Here is a 22,650-nt window from a genome sequence, read left to right on the forward strand (position 1 = left end):
TAAAAGGCCGGTAATTAGCGATGCCTATTTAAAAGAAAAATCTTTCTACATAATTTATTTTGTGGCTTTCTTTCCTACCGGAATGGCCAGTTAGACTGACGTAATTACGGCCAAGCGGGGACCCCGAGAATTAAAGAATAACTTTTTTTCAACTGTTGGTACTTACTAAAGAAACAGAAAATTAAACAATTGAGTGCGCCAAAATAAACATTGGTCGTTTGGAGGAATGAGAATTTTTTGCACGGTACTTTCTTTCCTTTTTAGGTTAATACTGATTTTATCAAGTGCCAGAGATTATTGCGTAGTCTATTTATTAAATTGCAGGGCGTTATGGTTTATATTTGTATTTTTTTTGTTTGTTTTCTGGCCTCTTTGTTGTAATGTAAAATATACATTAATCTATACATATAATAAATCTGTAGAAAGTGATTGTTTGTTCGGGATTCACGTAAAATCTACGAATTTAATGCAGACAATGCTTATATACAAAAGTTCTACGTAACTTGGGGTATTACTTAGGCTTTGTTTCATCGAAATCGGTTCACTCTATCAAAAGATATGATTAATTTAGTGAATTCAAGATGTAAAATATTACGACACGCAATCTGTTTGACAAAACAGTACAGGTTTAAAGTAGCTCCATCTGTGGTAAATAAAATACATCAAGAAGCGAGGTGGTAAATAACAATGAATTACCATTTACATTCTTTATATACTATTATTTCAATAGATGGAGTTGTGTATTTTCCGTAATTCACCATATTTTAACACGTAGTGTAATTTTTCGATAGACATTTCAATAGTGTTTGTCAGTTTGCCGTGCCACATCAAAATCCAACTATAATTATTACCTTGATGAAAGGAAAATTAATAGATCTCAGCCAAATTTAAAACGGTGCCATCTAAATTATTTTTTGAACATTATGTCAAAAATGATGACTTTAGTGGAACAATTAATTATAATTTAAAGTTTCAGATGGAGTTCATATCAGGATTTTTTCATAAACATAGTTTAGCTTAGGCGATTATCACACTGCCCCGCATGATGCAGCGTAGTGCGTGGATGCGTTTTTTTTTCCGTTGTATGGAAATATCTCCGTTTGTATGGAAAACACGCATAGTCCAACACACTGAAAATGCATCCACGCGCGTTCATGCGGATCACGCACATACATGCGGAGAAACACGCACCCCCGCGCGTAGGTGCGGGGCGAGACGCAAGGTATGGCACACTGAATCCCGCAATGCCGCGCGTGATTTTGAATGGGCGTGACGTGTATATTTGAAAATGGAACTCGCTGTGCGTGAATTTACAAAACGCACCTACGCGCGTGAGTGCGTGAAAAACCCGCACGATGATGCAGATCTGCACTCCCGCAGGAACGCGCGTAGGTGCGTCGACACACAAGATGCAGCGTGATGCGGGGCAGTGTGAAGATCACCTTATCTTCCACTAATGTGGTGGCCTTAAACAAATTACTTTGAGTGAGTAGTATTATTTTTTCTGATGCAAAATATGAAAACTTAATCCTAGAAGAAATCAGGATCTATCTCTCGCAAGCGCTGCTAAGCGTGAGATAATGTAGGCTTCTGTAGCTTTAAAAACCAGCTCAGATACAAAGTGCAGATAAGAAATGGGAGCTGCCTTATCGCGTCTGAAAACGTACAAAATACGCGTCGCATACCAGAGACATGCTTACTTTCAACTTCCGATCGCAATTAATACACTGTTCACGATTACGAACAGTCTCAGTTAGACCCGAGCCAAGTCTAAAAAAAAACCTTTTATATAAAACTACGTTTGATATCATTCAATTACAAAGACAGAATTGTTCTCTGTTGCAAATCCTATCCACCTATATCCTATCCTAATCCAGAATGCATTGCAGGTGTGCATTGCACAAAAACCAATGGTATCCTATTCGAGAAGTCAAAAGAGTTGACCTGCCAACGTCAGCTTCTGCGCTAAGCAAGTGTTCTTAATAGTACCATCAGAATTACATTCATCGTTGAATGAGGTGAATAAATTTTCAGAAACCACAATAACAGTAGGAGCCAAAGCGTATTATCGCTTCATAGAGCTCTGATTGGCCCCAGGTGACCAAGTCAGGTCTGATTTGTTCGTTCATCAGATCTTTGAAAGTGTTTCGGTGGATACTTACGTCCTGTTTACGTGTGACACAAAATATGGTATATAAACGTCCTCCGCAAGAGCGAAATTTTCCCAGTGTGCGATAGTGACGCACAGTATACAACACTTATGTTTCTTTTGATTTGCTGGCTCCACCAAGAAATGACAAATTGCGAGCGTACATTTTGAAAATCTTGGCAAAGCTGCAGGTTTCAAGTACGAACACATGAAGTGGACTCTCTCAGATACGTACATTTTGCCTATTCGTGAACTAATGCAAACATTTCGGTGGAGTCCCAGCTTAGGCCACCACATTAGGCGTGCGCGATCCTCGGGCGTGTGAGTAGCGCGGGCGCCGCGCGTACGTCGCGAGCGCGCCGCGCGTGCGTCGCGAGCGCGCCGCGTGAGCGTCGCGTTTTGCTGCCCTGCGGCACTTGCAGCGCGCTCGCGGCGCGCACGCGCCGCTCTCCTTGACGTTTAACTGCTAAGGCGTTTAGCGGGCGGCGGGGATAGCGGGCGAAGGGGTAAGAACGCAACTCGAGCGCCGCGTGCTCGCCTCGAGCGCGTCGCTTGCACTCTTCACACATGCCGCAGGGCAGCAAAACGCGATGTTCACGCAGCGCGCTCGCGACGCTCGCGCTACTCACACGCCCAAGGATCGCGCACGCCTAATGTGGGGTCAGCCTTACCATAGTGAGTAAGTGAAACTATCCTACCCTATGCGCCTGCTGATGATGATGACTCATTTCATCATCCATCCAGCTATTCCCCAACTATGTTGGTGTTGGCTTCCAGTCGCCGAATCTGTTCGAGTACCAATATTTTGCTTGGAGCGACTACCTATCTGATCTCTTCAATCCAGTCACATTACAAGACATTATCCATGGTAAGACTGACAGACTTTCTGGCTTCTGATTAGTCACAGCAGCTGCAGAAAATGTACAAATGACAGCTTTGTCAGACTCAAAGCATATAGACATAGATTATAGCTGTTTCCTGTGAAAATTACTTACGCACCATACGTTATAATTTTCCAAATTGGCTGACTAGATCCAGAGATATTCACAACGTCACAAACTTTACTTCTTTTGTTTAGATAAATGGTCACATCCACAACACAACCTTGATCATTGAATCTATGCGACTGCTAAGTGCTAATCCTAATTATACTGTCACGTGAAAGAATGCACCTACGGGATAAGTAGTATTTTGACGATTCTATATTGCCCACGCAAACGAAGTTGCGGGCAACAGCTAGTTGATAATAAGGTAAACTGACTGATTAATTACTTTATGTATTTCACATTATTAAAATTCAAATAACTATATTTTTTTATTATTTAGGTACTCGTGTAATTAATAAATTGTATTTGTAAGTAACCGACAACAACACTAAAATTCCGAATAAAATAATTCCAAAATGAAAAATTTTCAATAACCAAACAAGTTCCATAATGTAAACTTCTTTTCTAAGCCAAAGTAATCCTGTTATCATCGGAAATAAGTCGTCAAATTTTCTTTTATCAAACACCAATCTCGCTTGGGCGCTCGTAACTTGCGTGCGTATCATGTCAAAACTTTTACATTGAGGTACAAAACTATTTAAGTACGTTAATGGAATGCTATGTTGGATATGGTATTTTCAGGAAATGTAAATGACTCTGGTTGATTTGAGTATAAATTTAGCAGTATTGTGCTTTTTAAAACTGGTTTGGCAGAAATCTACTTAACATAAATCGGAATTAAGAAAACACATGCTTGAAAATATTTTTCTTTTCGCATATGTAACATGGACTTTCAGGTATATTTTACAGTAATAATTATGTAATCGGTTTGTTACAAAATTTACAATTAACAAAACTATTGTTTTGCTTGACATATCCAAGAGCTCACTCCGTCGCCTACCTTAAGGTTCTCATGTATCCAGAAGTGCGAACTTTTACCAGGTAAGACCAAAGTTTGATTGAATATTTCAGTAGGGTAAGGTAAGTTTTTCGCTTTTTCGCTCCCTGCTCCCGAATTGCATACTATAAGATTGCCTCGCGTTACCTCGATTCGGTTGACGTTTTATGTAAATACAGCTGCCTCGTTGGTCTAGCTGTCGCAAGTGCGGCTGCTGAGCACGAGGTCTCGGGTTCGATTCCCGAGTCGGGCCGAAATCGCTTTGTGGGTTTTAGAAGACTTTCACAAAGCAGCCCGGAGCCTGGAAGTTGGTGGTTGATACTCCCGTGCATCGGAGAGCACGTAAATGTCGGTCCTGCGCCTGATCTCTCTCCGGTCGTGTCGGATTACCGTCCCATCGGGCTATGAGAGTTAAGGAATAGTGAGTGCACCTGTGTCTGCGCAAATGCTCGTGCACTATAATATGTCCTGCGTAGTTGGCTAATCTCCTTACGTGAGAACAGCCGTCGTAGCCGATAATCGGCTAGGAGGACATCATCATCATCAAATACAGCACAGATTCAATTTGTGAAGTTTGATTTTTTTTGCCTTTTGTTTATGTTATATTCTTTTGGGGTGAAAAAAAATTCGGAGTGCTTTGGTAGTCGGTGTCGTAGATTTTGGGTTGAGAGTTCAAAGTAGTTTCTTTCTTTTCTTGTAAGTAATCTTTATTAATGAAATAAAAAAAAAAAAACAATATGATTTGTAATTTTGAAAATATTTGATTTTTCATGAATAGGTATTTGAGAAAAATTTTATCCGGATATGGATAAACTTGCCTGAAATAAATGCTATTTTGTTTTTTAATTTTAAAACATTTTTTTCTAAGCTCATTGTTATATTTTTTCCTCGCCTTACTGAAGAAAAAGTATTATCCCCCAATAATAAAAGAAACCAACATAATGATTTACCCAGTTAACCCAGCTGAAATAGATCTCTCTTGGTATCGGAGTCTGCCCGGTTCTCACCTTGCAATGTATCAGTTGATCCAACTTTGATGAGACTCAAGCCTAACTTTAGTTCTAACTCAATTTCACTCTGGTTTCAAGTTAATACAATGTCTCCTAGTGCTTTCTGTACAATTTTCTTTGGTAAAATGTCTTTGATTTTGTCTCTTTGGAACTCTAGAGAAGTTTTGGTTTCGATAATATTTTAGGAGAAATAATCTTTCATTTATTAATAAAGAAAGAAATAAATAATAAAATATGTATTATTTTTTTAGTTCTTATGCAAATAAGTACCTCTTTTTTAATAGTCTAGTAATTTGGTGTGCAGGTGTCGTGTTTTAAATAAAAATATGATTTAATAAAATTCGTTTTATTCGGTGTGTTCGCCGCGTCGATATACGTACGTATTAAAATGACACATAATATAAATATAACATAGTGTCACAAAATCCAAACTCTCTGTAAACAAAGTTTCAAATTACAATGTCTGTAACGAAACATAAAACTTTACCCAATAAATGCTACCCAATTCAATGAAACCAATATCTTCGCCGAGTTCAGACTGATTCAGTTACGTCGGTTAACAAATATAGCAGCCTGCATGCACCAGTCAACGCTGAAAGATAAATAGATTAATGAAACGTTGCATCATAAATTGATTATCAACTTGGTTTCCATCGGACATCGATATTCGGTGTTTTTTGCCGATGCCAAATGGAATTTTAGTGAGTACAGAGTTTATAAGCTTGGTACAAACTAGGCGTTTCCGCTAAGTTAGTTTTACACCATAGTTCAATACTTCTTCTTATTTATGGGAAATCATCAAATGACCCCTCTGGCTGTGGGTGCAGCGTGAGGGAGTATGAGACTCTTACCGACTAAAACCCACCATGTTCCTTCTTAAGCCATTTATGTACCAGGGCCGCGGTAGCTCTTTCGAACAATCCCGTAGCCCCGACAGGAATAGTTCGATACAGTAGGTCCATTTACACAATTTTAATGTGTAACGCGTACTTGGGAATATTTAGTTTGAGGCAGCTTCACTTTTTATTACTTGCAACTTTAGCAAAATTTCTTCTAATATTATTAGGGTGATTTGGTGTAAGATCAATGTTACTCAGAAATGAAGGTAAAAATAAAATGAGCTACGGCTAATGTATTTCTTCTAGCGTAAAGAAAATGTTAGGTAAAATGTTATCAGCTATCATTAACCTGTGAGTAATTATTTGTCTGACCTAGGTTTTGAGGATTAGTAGGCAAGCAAAAAAATCTGTTTGTTTCCATATATCGTGTCATATAATCGTACTTTTTCACAATTTCTTGAACCTCACCATCATTCATAAGTAAACTTGATCCACAGTATTATATGTGTGTCGACTATTTATATCCAGTCAAATAATAGTGAGACATTATTTAATCTGAATGGGCTAAATTAATCCAATAATATTTTTAGATCAAAATTAAAATCTTATCAACTAAACCAATACTCAATTCATGAAAAATATGAACTATTTTTTTTTTGTTACGTTTTAATCAACGAGCAAAATCTCACTTCTTTTCATCAAACTACCGGTCCTCATTTTAATACCCATAATAAAATTCTCCACTTTCTAAATAATTTGTTGTTATATTTCCGAATGAAAATAAAAAAAAGGTTTTCCGTGAAATAAAAAGAAATTATACCTTAAACGTGGCAGGAATGATGTGAACGCAATTTAATCATTCTTTTTTAAGGGCTGCTTCATAACGTACCGATGGTTATCTGTTTTAAATGAAAATTACGGTAGACGCTGCTTTTTGTATAATTTTTGAACCGTGATATCTTCATAATATTATATTACTATTGTCAAAAACTTTTACCGTTAGTGTTGCTAGAAGTTATTTTCACAGATTCATTGTAATAATCAAATGGAAAACAAACAAAGGAACATCTGGTTGTTAGAAGCTTCAAGTGCTTGTAGATTTAAAACTGTTGAACCGAAAATAAAGACAAGATTTTTCACTCAATGGTGATCCTATAAACGAGTATTGGTATGGGTATTTTACTTACCTATGAACTTCTAAGCATTAGTTATGTCACCCTTAAAAGTACAAAACATTTTCCGTCAAGTTTCTACGTATAAATAAAGTTGAATACAATACGAATATATTCAAGAAAAAATATGGTATTTTTATGAATACGTAAAGCCAGTATATTATACGCCTTAGGTATCTTCTTATGTGTATATTATTGCGCTGACTCTTCCGTAAGGGTCGGCAGGGGTAAACGTTTTTATGAGCTATTTTTATGGCCCAACAGTTAATATTATGTGACTCTATTTCCAGACCTTTATGTGGATTAAAAATACGTAATGCTCGTTTTATTATATAACTAGCTGTTGCCCGCGACTTCGTCTGCGTGGGCAATTTGGAATTGTCAAAATACTACTTATGCCGTAGCGTAGGTGTATTCTTTTACATAACAATATAATTAGGATTACCACTTAGCAGCAGCACAGGTTGATCAATCAAGGTGGTGTCGACGGTGTGTGACTATTTATCTAAACAAAAGAAGTAAAGTTTGTGACGTTGAGGAAATCTCTGGATCTAGTCAACCGATTTGGAAAATTATTACGTAATTCTCACATAAAACAAAGGTCTGACAAAGTTGTCATTTGTACATTTTCTGCAGCAGCTGCGACAAATCAGGAGCCAGAAAGTCTGTCAAACAGTTTTACTTACCACGGATAACGCGGTGTCTAGTTCACTGGGTTGAAGAGATCAGATAGGCACTCCAAGTAAACATTGGTACTCAAAAAGATTCGGTTTGACTGGAAGCCAACACCCACACAATTGAGGAATAGCTGGGTGGTTGATGACTGAGTCATCAGGCAAGCGCATAGTTTCACTACTTGTATTTTGGGGATTTTCTGTGCACTCACTCACTATGTTATGTTGGAATTCCACCGAAATGTTTGCATTAGTTCACGATCAGGTAAAGTATACGTCCGAGAGAGTAAGTCCAATTCGTGTGTTGGCACTTGAAGCCTGCAGTTCTTCCAAGATTTTCAAAATGTACGCTCGCAATTTGTCATTTCTTGGTGGAGCCAGCAGATCAGAAGAAACATAAGTGCTGTGTATACTGTGCGTCACTACTGCACAACGGTAAAATTTCGTCTTTATAAATAGCACAAACGTTCGCTCTCTTGCGGAGGACGTTTAAATACCATATTATGTGTCACACGTAGGTAAACAGGACAACAGTATATTATCATCGAACCGCTTTCAAAGATCTGATGAGCGAACAGACCAGAACCAGAAGAAAAAAAAAGACACATATATTTGCAAACAAATTGAAAAAACTTCTCCTAAGCAAATGCTACTATAGCGTCAAAGAATACCTTGACGATAAAAAGATAGTCGAATGAATAACTTGTGTTTTCCTAATCTACTATTGCATCTACTACTGTAATTAGACTTTCTAGCCTTCTTTTGCTGTACCCTAACAGGGTCCATAATATGTACCTAGCTTTAAGCCCCTTGTAACATCTTTATAACTTTATGGTATGCAAATAAATATGAATATGAATATGAACTGACTTGATCGCCTCGAGAAAATCAGAGCTCTATGAAGCGATCATTCGCTTTGATTCCTACTGCTATTGTGGTTTCTGAAAATGTATTCAATTAACCAACGATGAATATAATTCTTAGCCAGCCGACTCTTTTGACTTCTCGAAAATCATAACGATGGTTTTTGTGCAATGCACAAACGGAAATTCGATATACTACACATTCGATATTCACACTTCTACAGAATTGATATTAAAAGGTTTGACAACGGGCTATAGTAGCGTAGTTAAACTAACTGAAACAATTTTAGTGATCCTTCAATAAAGTTAGAGAAGCGGGTGTGCATGATGAACATTAAGAGTTGGTAAATACGTGATGATGATGACCTAATTCATTACTATTCTAATTTGTTCATGTACCACAAAACTCAAGTTAAGGTGGAGAAAAGGATTACCAAGCTCCCAAAGGCCTGGGCATTTGAAACACGTTGCATGGCATCCTGGAAAGTTACGTAATTCTCAGCCATCAGTTTGAGCAGTGTGAGGGAGTGTCAGGCTTTGGCCCTTGTGGGCCTCACAGGGGTTTGCTGAATCTCCTCGAGGGGCGCGTGAAATAACGGGTCTCCCAGAAGCCGGAAGGTCGATGACCCACTCAAAACTAATCGCTCACGCCTACGGTGGCCGGGAGTCGTCTCTCGACATCCGGCTTTCGTGGTGTCTTACCGCAGTGGCTGGAATGAGAGTTGGGAATTTTCAGTCGCTCCGCGGCCTCATTCTTTGTCATCCCATTTCTTCTCGCTCCAGATCATAGTTTAAACCGGGGCCGGGTGCGATAGGTCGCACAGTCCGCACAGTGGTGAGATCCGGGCGCCACCTCCATGAGATCAGAGTTGGGAATGTATGTTTGCAAAAACTAATAGAACATTTAGCAAAAACACGTTTGATAGTAATTCTGTCTTAGTAACTGAATAATATAAATGATATAAACGTAGCTATATAAAAGATGTTTTTTTAGACTCAGTCCGTGGGTCTGACTGTGACTGTTCGTAATTGTAAACGGTGTATTTGTGATATAATTCTTAGCTCGATGATTTGTGATCAGGAGTTGAAAGCAAGTATGTCTCTGGCCTGCGACGCGTAATTTGTACGTTTTCAGAACGAACGAACTCTTGTCTTCTGTTGACATCTTGTTGACGTATTGTGACAGGTAGTTATTCCCATTGATGTTAATTTTAGAAGTGACACAATGTTTTCGGTCGTATTTTGCCTACATTCTTTATTACTCAAAAAGTATATTAATAAGGACCTTCTATTTATATGTAAGTGAATTCAAAATAATGTAATATATTAAAACCAGGAACTTATTTTTAAGGATGTTTGAATATTAATTACAATGTTTTTTTTTATAATAATAAAATCTTAGACTCGCAATGCACTTTCAGTGTGATGCATGTTTGTTATTGGATGAAATGAATGGATATTCATGTTTATGAGAGGTATAGCTTATATTATGTCAGAACAACATATGTAGACTTTTTAAGAATGTGGGGAAGTTCATAATTTCTTCGGGACGTGGGTACCGCTTCCCATGGGAACTACTGCCCGCACCGGGATAAAATATACCCTATGTTACTCGCAGATAATGTAGCTTTCTAATGGTGAAAGAATTATAAAAATGTCCCTGATGATGCGCTGATATTTCTTGTAGTGTTTTTATGGTAGCAAAATACACAAGTAGTCATATATTTTTTTCTTGAAAGTAAGAACATACCATGACAAAGTGAAGTCTGTTTTCATTGATATTTTACCTACTACCAGTTTTATGGCACATCTGTTTCTGCATGATTTTCTTCATCTATAATTTTAGGATATCATTTCTTTAAATTCAGTTTTTTGCTCAAGTTACTTATAAAAGCGTTATTTTCTATGTAAAGATAGATAATAGGCCGATAAACTTACAAAGTTCAACATTCAAATATGTGTCATTATTGCACCCGCTGTTGCAGAAACGTTAACAGAAATTATCGTTCATTGCTCATCCCCCGTAGGTGATAGCGTGATAATATATATCCTATATGTTGAACAGGCTCCCAGGTAATATTCATGCAAAATTTGATTTAAATCTATGCAGTACTTTTCGAGTTCAGTGAGACCAAACATACAGACAAACAGACAAACAGACAAAAATTCTAAAAACTATATATTTGGGTTCAGAATCGATAATAGATCACCCCCCAAGTATTCTTTTTAAAAAATATTCAATGTACAGTTTTGACTTTCCTATCATTTTATTATATGTATAGATTTCAATTGCCTTTAAGCGATGTTTAACAAGAACATTTAGTGGATATTTTTCCTAGTAAGTATTTTTATAGTTCTCAATCCTACTAATAATTTAAATTCCAAATAAGATGTATGTGGGTATATTTGTTACTCTTTAACTCTAAAACTGTTGGATGGATTTTAATGAAACCTGGCTGTAATACAGTGCTGATGATGACGAATAATGATGATCAAAACGCACTATGTTGTTGACCTAACACCTTTTTTGCTAATCTCCAGATCTCTGTTTTGCAATCAAGACCGAAGTCCGCACTAACTAAGTTTAGAAGGATAATTTAGGGGCAGGATTTATGAGCTCCTCCGAATCTTACTTGGACTAAGTGCAGCAAAATTATGGATGTGTTGTGTTATTGCTGCATATTCATAGTTGTTTGGTAGTTTTAGGCCGGTTTTTGAGCTCTAAATTTTTTTACTATTTGGCATACTAAACGTATAGGCAAGTATTGAACGAACATTTTCCTTCATATTATGAAGAACTCAAAAAATAACTACTATCATAAGGGTTTTAATTTAAAATACTGCCTGATATGACTGCCTATACATTTTGCGGTACAGCATCACACATAGCGGAATAAGTGGCTTACTTCAACGGGTTAACACGATAAAGATATACTGTATAATTATGCAGATTTACAAAATAAAGAACAAATATAGCATATCACAAAGCCAGGTGCCCAGTATACCAAATAGACGCGAAAATCGTCCGTTCATAAATTCTAAACGCCCGTAACATATTTGTTAACCCTCATTCGGCTCTTCATTTAACCAGAATAACGACAATCAATAACCGACCTTACGATATTCAAAATAAGAGCTATATGTTACAAGTAAATTAAAGCCTCCAATTTTCAGGGCGCGATGTTGAAGCAATTTTTCTTCATCCCTCCCTTCAATATGTTGGGAAGCCCCTAAAATACGTCGTATATCTTCGTATGTGCCCATTATGCAAATCAGCGCAAGGCAAATATATGTGGCTGGACATATATTCTGGATTCAATGTGAACTGTAAAAGTTTTCCGTTTAATTGAATTACTTTTGCGGACGATTAGGTACAGTTTATAACTTGGAAGCGAATTTAAGTTAGTGCACTGACGCTTTTAAAGATATATTCGTGAATGCAAATGTACTGTGATTTTTTTTCTGTGACTTTAGTGAGTAAATGGACTGGTGCAGTGTTTATCTGGATTATTTTGTAAAAATAGGGATTTGTGTTTCGCTAAAAACAATTTGACATGCATATTTTAAAGTCGACTTGAAGGTTTTTATAGTGCTTTTAATACTTTCATAGTAAGATATAATTTTCTACCTAAGGATCTGACTGTATTATGTGACAACACAAAACCAGGTTTTGTGTCTTGACCAGTGAAAGATATTCCGTGTTCGCTCCAGTATACCAGGCCCCACAAAGTTAAGCGCCTACAAGGATTATACGTTCAAATCCCTTCTATAATCCGATAATGCAGGAAAATATATTATTTTACCAGTGTTTTTAGTTTATGTGGGTGTGAGCATTATTGACTCGTACACTTTATTTTTAAACCTGCATACTGCAAACTTTTAGTCGGTCAATACTGTGAACCGACCGGTATCAGGTTGATCAAAAAGTCTGCATGCTTTCACGATTACTTTCAAAATAAACTGACAGCCAACTATCGTGCTCTTGAGAGCTCTTATTATATTAGTGTACAGAATTTATTTCGACAAAGTTTCAACATTATTTAATTACCCGTTTCAGCAGACCGATACCAAATAGCATAGAGGGAGCTACTACAGGTATATCAAGCCGTAAACTCATTCACTTTGCGGTTATCGGTGAGCGCAGACCTATCGCTCGGGCTAAATAGAAAGCATTGAAGAGCTCTATCCTTGCAGTAGCTTTGAAAAACTGTATTTCTAAGTTTATTTTTAACCGACTTCAAAAAAGGAGGTTCTCAATTTGACCGTATTTTTTCACACCCTCTGCACACCGCAAACTTTTAGTCGGTCGATAGTGTGATCCGACCAGTAACAGGTTGACTAAAATGACTGATTGTATTCACTTGTTGGTGGATTGGTTTGAACTATCGTGCTCTCAGAGTCAGGTTTTGTAGTGTACAGAATTTATTTCGACAAAGTTTCAACACTGTAATTATCCGTTTCAGCAGCCCGATACCAAATAGCATACAAACGGCGGATCCCAATATACTAACTTCTTTTGTTTTTCTACCTAATGTTAATTTGAAAACTCTATCTCCAGTAAGCAAAACATCGATAGATAGAATATAGAAAAACTCATTCACTTTGTGGTATCAGTGAGCACGGACCTATCGCTCAGGTTAAATAAAAAACATTGAGGAGCTTTATCCTTGCAGTAGCTTTGAAAAAACAGCCATTTGTTAAATTAAAAAATGTTCAGGTAAATAGCTGTAATGGGATTGATGGGGAAGTGGGGTTTGCTTAAGTTTTTTTTTTATTTTTATGGTGATCTTTGCTATTATGCAACACTACAATTTTTGAGCTTGTAAAGTAGCTGTTACTGATATTAGCATGTACCTATTAATATTAATATGTTTTACATAATAACCATGTATCAACGTGGCTCAACGTCAACTACCACAATGTAAAGTTACTTTTTTGTCAATAAATATTATTTTATTTATTACTAGCTTCTGCCCGCGACTTCGTACGCGGATCCTGTCCCTTATGCCAGCGACTACGGGGTCAGCAAAATCAAATATCTGAATAGTCGCAATAGACGTGAACATAGGGATAAAAGAAGTGATTCTAATTAGTCCGCATTTAAGTTGTGTGTGGCAAAAATATTACGTAAAAAAACATTAAATAGATGACAAAGTCGTGGTGACTTAGTGGAATTCGTGGTGGTTTAGTGGGTAGAGAACCAATCTCTTAAGTATGAGCGTGCGTCTTTAATTCCAGGTCTGGCAAGTGCCTGCCAATACAACTTTTCTAAGTTCGTATGTACTTTCTACGTATATTTTGGATACTAATGACCGTTATTTGGAGGGGATGTTAAACTGTAGGTTCCGACTGTCATTGAACATTCCATTCTTGGCAGTCGTTACGGGTAGTCAGAAGCCAGTAAGTCTTACCAAGGGGTGTTGGGTTGAGCGGGTAACCGGGTTGTGGAGGTCAGATAGGCAGTCGCTCCTTGTAAAACACTGGTACTCAGTTGCATCGTGACTGGAAGTCGACCCTAACATAATTGGAACAAAGGCTCTTGAGATAATAACGACAATAATAATGAGATATAGGCACCGCAGGACATCTGAGGCTGATGACGGGGAGTAGCGACCCCGCGGGGCTATATATACTGAGTTTTCCAGGGAGTGTATACTGTCCCCCATCTCCGGCCGGTCGGAGTGAACCATGACGGGGGTAGGTCTCACGCCTCTGGCTTGGCTTGGCCGTCCAGAGTGGAGTCGCTAGAGCAGGATTAGTAGCCCTGCTCGGAGAGTAGGTGCCTCATGGTAAGCACAGGGAGCGCGTAATCTGCGTTTAAAGTCCGCCGAGGTATCCTCACCCTTCAGCCGCTCATGTCCCTGTTGCCCTCTTGTTGCTATTCAGTGACTGGTTCCCGGGGGCCCAGTAAGTGAGGTGGCGAGTCTCCACCTGCCGTTTTTACATGTACCTAATACATTGTCATCCACTAACATCCCATCACAATAGCCCAAGTAGTTTTCCTCCATAGTTAGCAATAGTTTAGCACGGAACCGGGGATTGTCTTTTTTTTAACGACGTCCACCGGGGATTGTCCTTGGATTCATTTCTATAGTGTATAAAGGGATAATCGTCGGTTTTGTGTCACCATTTCATTAAAGTTGTCTCAAAAGGACTTCAGCGTGTTGGCTTCGGCCCCACGTTTGCCTTACAAAAATTCGGAACTCTGTAGTCCCGAGGTCTGGAAGAGACATAGAAAATAATAATGAGATATAACGCAACAAAGTTAGAGAGTGGGGGCTCGTGGGGCACGTCTAGGTATGTAAAATTTGTACTAAGCAGTGACTTAACACGAAAATCAAGCGTTGTTGTATCTTCGTTATTATTTGTTTGTGTGAGAGAGAAAAGAAAAATGCGTCAATAGAGAGTGCTTATCAGATTGAACCACTTTTGCTAAAACGTCATATCTTCATATGCTTCATATAGTCTAGCAGGGTTCCTGGAGTTCCACATCAGGTGTTTTACATCTTTAATTTTTATAAGTCAACAGAGAGTGCTTATCAGATTGAACAACTTTTGCTAAAACGTCATACCTCTATATCGACTGCAAGCAAGCAATACCTCCTATCTGACATTTTTGTTTCAAAAAACTTGTATCTACCAAAAAGGTTTAAGGTAGCTTAAGATTCAAAATAAAAACAAAAAACTTTATTAATCAATACTATGCGTAAATAAAGAAAACTTGGATTTTCAGTATCTCATTATACCTACCTCGGAATAAGGATTTTATTAAGTTTTATTGTTCCCCTTTAAAATCCACCCGGAGTCAGATAGGAGGTATTGCTTGCTTGCAGTCGATATGCTATAGTCGAGCTGGGCCCCTGGAGTTCCACATCAGGTATTTTAGATCTTCAATTTGTATAAGTCAATAGAAAGTGCTTATCAAATTGAACAACTTTTGCTAAAACGTCATACCTGTATATGGTACAGAGAAGCTGGGCTCTTGGGGTTCCACATCAGGTGTTCCAGATCTTAAAATTTATTATCTCAGCTGAAAATGCTCATCACATGAAACAATTTTTGCCATGGCATCATTTTTGTATCTCTTATAGTTTTGTTGGTCTGTTGGTGTCCTGCATCAGGTCTTCAAGTTTCGAAGATACATTATGGCCTATATGTTGACCAGGCTTAATACTGATACAACAAAGAAAAAATCATTGAAATCCGTCCAGTAGTTCCGAAGATTAGCGTGTACAAACAAACAGACATACAGACATACAGACATACAGACATACAGACAGAATTTTTTTTTTGGATTTGTGCTCCATTACTGTTTCTAAACCCCACCCAATTATTATTTTTTTAATATATTCAATGTACGGACACAGTTTTTTTACAGATTTATTATATGTATAGATTTCATATCAATTTATTTTAATTAGGAAGCATATAGGTGGGATACCTGCATAAACCAATACTAGGCATTATAATGATGATCATCACTGAGACGCTAAAACATCCAGCACTTACGTTACAGCCTAAAAAGATTGATATCTAATAGGTAAGTATGCATTATGCCTTAAACGACTTATATAATTAGTAGGTACTTATGCAAGAAAATCTAACTAAAATTCAAGTACCCCAAACTAGGCCTTAAACCCTTTATACCTAAATACTTACCCCATACTTTGCCTTCACCAGTTTTACTATTCAGAAGTAACCCCAATCCCTTATATTGCCTTTTAAGTATTATAAAGTATCGTACGAGCCCTGCTTAGAGATTAATCCTTCCTCTCTAACCACATGAGTTTGGTATTTGGTTCTGTATACCCCTAATTTAGTTTAGTGACCACTATCTACCCAGATTTTGGACTGAACAAATGTTTGATACATTTTTGAACAGTTACGACAGATACATAGTTGCTTTCGTGGTTTATATTCGAATAATATCTAAGTTTTAAAGTATCTTTTTTTAAGAGCAAAAATGAAGGATCCTAATTCGGACAAATAACATTGTTTTTTCGGAAAAATTATCTTACTTTTGTAAACCTTTATATATAGAATAATGTAGTTGTCCATTAAAACCTACCCCCTTAAAAATTCAACTAATTCCATAAAGTTGACCATATTTTATTTCCCCAAAAAAGTAGACTATAGTCTTCGTTAATCTACAATTTAAACTATAACAACCCTTCCTCAGTAACAGACAGTACCGCTTTCTCTTCCTTTCTACCCAAACTGTAGGCCTTATAATTTATGTTTGGCCAGCCAAAAGCAACAACTAAAATCCAACGTAATCCTTACTAAGTTAAAATAAAAAACCCCGCTGAAAATTTTGTTCACGCAAAATATTTTATTTTAGAGCCACAATTAAGTTAATCCGTAGATAACGCTTTTACTTAAAAAACAAAAAAGGTATATTATAAATTACAAAGTTTGTGTTTTTCGTTGTAGGAGTTAGAATAGAAAACGCGTGAACAAGCTATTTGATATTTCTTGTGTGCCATATGGACTACTGCATACTATATTAATCGGGTAAAATACCCTAAGTAAGTCAAAATTTTCCAGTGTAGTCATTTAAGGAGGAATTGTAACACAGTGGTGCAACTGCTTAGATTAGAAGCTCACCCCAAGGAAAAGCCTCGGGAAAATGTTGGAGATGATATCACGAAAAAAATATGGAGTATTTAATCTATGTTACTATATTAACTTGCTTTATGGAATCGTTCTATAATGACTTTTTGAAAGAACAAAATCTGAAAGATTAAAATCTACCAGTAGTCTATTCATTTATGTTTTTCTGATATCCCTACATATAAGTTATATTTTTACAGCCAAATTTCGATAAAATCCATTCAGTGGTTAGATTTAATTGATTTAATTTTGTTATAAGGTATGATTGGGTTGACATAATATCCTTATTGTACCAAAACCCCTAATTTGTAACAAAATATATGTATATTATATCACAGCTCATATTATAGCTTTGCAAAAAGACAGGTAGGATAATTACCGTATTTATCATAAAACAAACAGCCGTTACGACACTCAGAATTATTAATTAGTGTTTGTTACAAGATAATAAGTTTTAATTAATGCGTTTGCTTAGTGTGCCTTTGTTCATTTTAAATCTTAATAAATTCGTCAGGGTTTCCTTTAATTTATGGTTTTTAAAGAAATAGCTTGAAAGTGTAGAGTAACTTATTTATTGTTAAACTTAAGTTAGCTATTATTTCGCTTAGCTTGTTTTTTATACAGTCATTAAACCGAATAAATAAATGAGAATAAGATGTAAAAATAAATAATAAACAATGTATATGGATTAAAATATTTAAAATTAATTTTGATAACTTATAGCACTTTAAGAGAAGTGAAGAGAGAGAAGTATACATTGTTTATTATTTGCTATGGATTTCAGAAGATGGATAGAGAAAGTAATTAAAATTGAAAATAAACCGTGTTAAGCACGATAACAAGATTAATTTTAAAATCGACATGCACAAAAAAAAGGTACCTAAACTGAAAAAATCCAAACAAAAAAAAAACAACAGTTTTTTGTTACGTTGCATATTTTTATTTTGCTCGTAAAAATAAAGGCAGCATTCACATTTGGAACAAAGCAAATTCTCCTTTGTGTTAGTAACGGTGCTTTTTCCTTCAAACCACAATAATGCTTCTGAACTCAAACGCTCCTCATTTGAGGTTGAGGTTAGTCGTAGTAAAAAGGACTATAATAAAATTCTTTCAGGTACATAACGAGGTTTGAGGTCAGGATTACCACCTTTCCTCTTCCCGTGGGTATTTCAAAGGGCTTGTGGTTTCTTTGGCATATAATTTTGAGGAAATTCGGTAACAAATCGTACGTCCTACACATTTTTGCTGGCGACATCTTCCTGCGTTATAAGCAATGGGTTCAAAAGTTCATAATGATAAATAAAAGCCGTCAAATATTATTTTAAAGAGTATTTCACCTTTTGGAAAAATAAACAGCTTCATATCATATTAATTTTAAAAATAAATTATCTAAGCCTTCAAATAGATTTACTGCAGTACACTCATACTATACTTATAATTATTTATTATTTCGTTTTAAAAAAAATAGCACATTATTTTGTCCAGCATAATACTCTAAAGATTTGTCAGTTTTTGATATTCCGCTATCCCAAGTTGCATTTGTTCCTCCAGTCTCTCGTATTTAAAATGTTCTATGACCCATTTTTGTGATACTGATGGAGAGCATGTTATCAACACGACCTTCAAACCTTCTGGGAATTCCGCTATACTTAAACAATGTTCAGTCTGCATATGCCTTATGGTGTGCGACTGAAATAATAAAAAAAAGTTTAAAAGCTCGTTCTAAGTTCCGTTATTGTGAGTACCACACTAAAATCATTACTAAGTTGAAATAACAAAAAGGTTAATCTGTGAGAAAAATTAAAACATATAATTTAAGTTAGTTTTGTGTAATATTGATCTCTTGCAGATTTCTTTGCAAGCCAAAAGTGGGTGATTAATATCAAAATGCAATTTTCAGGCTACATTGGCCCATTAACCATTAAAAAGATTACTAATAACAAAGCTTTTCTCTGCTCTATGATATTTTTTTGTGTGGATTATACCTAAGGCCACTAATTATTATAACATACAAATTACCTTTTCATTGTACAACCAAACTTGCGACGCTGTATTCCTACAGAAGAACAAAGCGATTGAATTGTACAAGTAGTCGAGACATAACTGATCGTGGCGTATTTCTCCAATTTTGGTGTACGTCCAAAACTGAAAAAAATAATCACAAATTAAAAAAAGTCATTAAAACAGGTCTTATTGCATTGCTAGAACAAATTGCATCTAAATAGGCTCATCTTTTTAAGCAGTAGTGTGCTACAGACAAACACACACATCAGTCAAACTTTAAGAACACTGTTTTTTGGGTCGGGGAAAAAAAAACTTTGAATAGATAGTTATACATAGTTTTCATGAAAAGTAACTATATTATTTCACTTAAGGGTCTGAAAGAGAGCCTTAACTTGCTTACCTGATTTCCACCTTGAAAGTGACAGGGTAATAGCTTGACATTATCTTGGAAACTATCCAAAGTTACTATCTGCGCGTCTAAGCAAATACCAGGACTGCTGATACTGTAGATCTATAAATATTGCAAACAACCATGTTATTGATCTATAAATAATTTGTTGTTGAATTCGTAAAGGAACAAGAAAAACATATGGTACATCTTTAATCTTAAAATACCCACAGATGCACACTGGAGACTAAAGTGTCGGCCGACAGTTGACCTGATGATTGGCGAAACTTTTTATAGAAAATCTTCATTTCAATCGAAATTTTTATTCAGTCTCATACCGGCTAAATACTTGATTTTAGTAATATGTATACCACCATTCATCTTCATACTGATTTATGAGCCCAAACAAGCTATCGGCCGACTAAAAGTTTGTAGTGTGTGGGTACGCTTAGGATGTCTTTATTTAGAAATCGTTTAAAGCAAATTATTTCTGATCAGCAATAGAATTTTGGTATTGATAGATGTTAAAAAAGCTTTTTTCGATATCAATGAGACTTTTGATGTCACAAAAACATGACTTCTATTTAAATCTTTTCAATTAAGTATTATTGAGCTATTCATAGACATGATAACGAAGAATTTTATGACTAGTTATAATATATTATGGATATAATGTTCATTATGTTTGATAAAAATAATATCTTTCGCAACTTTACTTACTTGGCCACTAGCAGCGAACTTATCAGGCATTTCCAGTTGTGGGTAAATATTTTCTAAATACCACCTGAACGATTTACAATTTAATTTCTTCCGGAGTTCTATTCTTGAAGACACGTTGCCGTAATCACCTTTATCGTTTCCAATTCTTTCAAAGTAATATTGTGCATATTCGTCAAGCCATACCTAGAAACATTTATTTATTTATTTATTTAACAATTTATGTACACAGTGAACATATAAAAGAAATAGACATAGCATAGAAATAGTACAAAGGTACTGCTTATTTCTAAATCGAAATCTCTTCCAGCAGACCCGTAGTAGGAGAGTTAGAATGAAGAGAAGTAGGTAGATAGACTGTGTAAAAGGACATAGTAAAGATATATAAATTACACACATATACAAGCTGTTGATTTGCATCCGTGCCATATTCAAGGAGGTAATTATGCTAATGATTCTCGACCCAAATCAATAAAAAAATTGGTACGTATTTTTTTTTTCTTTATTTTTTTTTCGGAATTCCGTAAATGTCATCTAGCCTTATTTAAACTTGGCGCGTATGTTACTGGCGTTAAAACCGTGCTGCACCCTCACACAAACTCAAACACAAAGCATACGCAACGATCACTCATAAATTTCATTCATAAAATTGGATTACTTCGGAAATACCACGACATTACAATGACAAAAAAAGCAGTACATATTAGTTATTTCCCATCTACTGTAATTCCAATCGATTATTTACGTATTGTATGTCCTCCTCCTGAGCTATGGCACAAATGCAAATCAACACCTTGTATATATAAAGCAAAACATAAGTTTGTCTTTCTAAGATAATTACGAACAATTGAGAATAAAAGTATTAACTATTTTCTTTCTTAAAACATTGCGGATTGTCACCGTTTTTTATTATTTTAGACTGTCTTAATTTACAACTGTGGTCTGAATTTAAAATAAATATTTACCGTAGCCAACCTCACGTAATTCCTCTTCAAAGTTTTTACTGTTTCCTCATACGGTATCCTCTTTCTAAAAATATGTCCGACATGCGAACAAGGAATCATTTCCAAAGTCCCGCCACACATCCAAGTTTTGAACGACAATTCTAAGTTTTCTGCTCCCCATATTTCAAAACCTTCGTCGTAGTACCCAATTCTTTTGAAGAAATCTACGTGTATTGCGAAAAGTCCTCCAGCTATTGTGGGAGTACTAATAGGAGCTAAATGATTGGTTCTTCTTGCGTACTCCTCTTGTGGTATACCAATCCAGTTGAAACGAAGGTCCCAATTGAAGCCTCCTAGTCGGAGGTCGTTGACCCCTTGTGCGATGTACTCAAAAGTAGTTTCGTGGATATGATCGATTACTGGACTGACTACTGCGTTTGGGTTTTCTTTGATGCGTTTTAGTAGTGGTTCTAACCATCCTGGAATCATTGGTTAGCTGTTACCTTATCTACAAGAGAGTCTTGCAGGATGTCTTAAAAGAAAGTTGTCTTCAATTGGCTCTGAACTTACAATCAAACGTCTGTAGTTAAAAACTTAATGGGCTATAAAATGTAAGTAGGTAATTTACTTCTAGAAAGTGTCTAGCTTTTATTTTTTCAAAGCAAAGAAGAAAATAATGAAGCTGCCATTTTAAATGAACATAAAAGAGATGATGAAGACCAATAATCAAAACCAGGACGTTACCTTCAGCACATTCACAGTGGCTATCAAGATACAATACTATAGGAGTCTTCACATGAGGTATGGGCAATAATCTTGCTCTAACGATTCCTTCTCGACGCATTGCGCGAATTAATTTTACCTTAGGAGTGATTCGTACATAGTCGTCTAATTTCGTCTTTAGATGTTCTGCAAATAATAAAAGTATAAAGGCATTTTATAAAAGTTTTAATTAATTGTTAGATATTTAGGACTGTTACATAAAGTTTCCTTTGTTACTTAACGTAATCTCCATTTGGAATTTGCTACCTTCAACGTTGTTTTTATCCTTTGAAAAATCAGGTGATATGATTAGGTAAACTTGTCTTATTGCGTTCTAACCAGATAGCCAAAAACTAAAATGATATAATTTGAGTTCGAACCCAATGTTTTTTTTTCATTTCGTAAGTATTTTGTATGAATTGTTCTCTTAATTTCTCAATTGATTAAAATACAAAATTAAGTACATAGATAGTAACATACCCATAGTAGAATTGTCATCAACTAATATTATTTGTTCTAATAAATGCGGAGGGCTCCTGTTCAAAGCTGACGTCACAGTCCTTATAAGCGTGGACCATGCTTCGTCAAAGAAGCAAATAATTATTGTAACTTTTGGTAAATCTTCTGTGTA

General features: G+C 36.1%; 1 protein-coding gene across 1 annotated transcript; it reads right to left on the reverse strand.

The window, feature by feature from the left end:
- Positions 1–18,145: 18,145 nt before the first annotated feature.
- Positions 18,146–22,158, reverse strand: LOC124637517 (putative polypeptide N-acetylgalactosaminyltransferase 9). Its single transcript, XM_047174032.1, has 6 exons — positions 22,002–22,158; positions 21,279–21,736; positions 20,317–20,499; positions 19,609–19,719; positions 19,224–19,349; positions 18,146–18,893 (listed from the first exon to the last, which is right to left on the reverse strand). The coding sequence occupies exons 1-6, from the start codon at positions 22,099–22,101 to the stop codon at positions 18,699–18,701; spliced, it is 1,173 nt and encodes a 390-aa protein (XP_047029988.1). The 5' UTR covers positions 22,102–22,158; the 3' UTR covers positions 18,146–18,698.
- Between the last annotated feature and the right edge of the window lie 492 nt (positions 22,159–22,650).

Source organism: Helicoverpa zea, chromosome 16 (assembly GCF_022581195.2).
Source record: "Helicoverpa zea isolate HzStark_Cry1AcR chromosome 16, ilHelZeax1.1, whole genome shotgun sequence".
NCBI classification, from domain to species: Eukaryota; Metazoa; Arthropoda; class Insecta; order Lepidoptera; family Noctuidae; genus Helicoverpa; species Helicoverpa zea.

Bases quoted from the DNA above. Each gene is read 5' to 3' on its own strand.
- LOC124637517 (XM_047174032.1), bottom strand. From the start codon at position 22,101: ATGCGTCGAGAAGGAATCGTTAGAGCAAGATTATTGCCCATACCTCAT. The intron at 21,737-22,001 runs GTAACGTCCTGG...CAATGATTCCAG, and splicing joins CCACTGTGAATGTGCTGAAG to GATGGTTAGAACCACTACTA. The intron at 19,720-20,316 runs GTAAGTAAAGTT...CAATATTTATAG, and splicing joins AGTTCGCTGCTAGTGGCCAA to ATCTACAGTATCAGCAGTCC.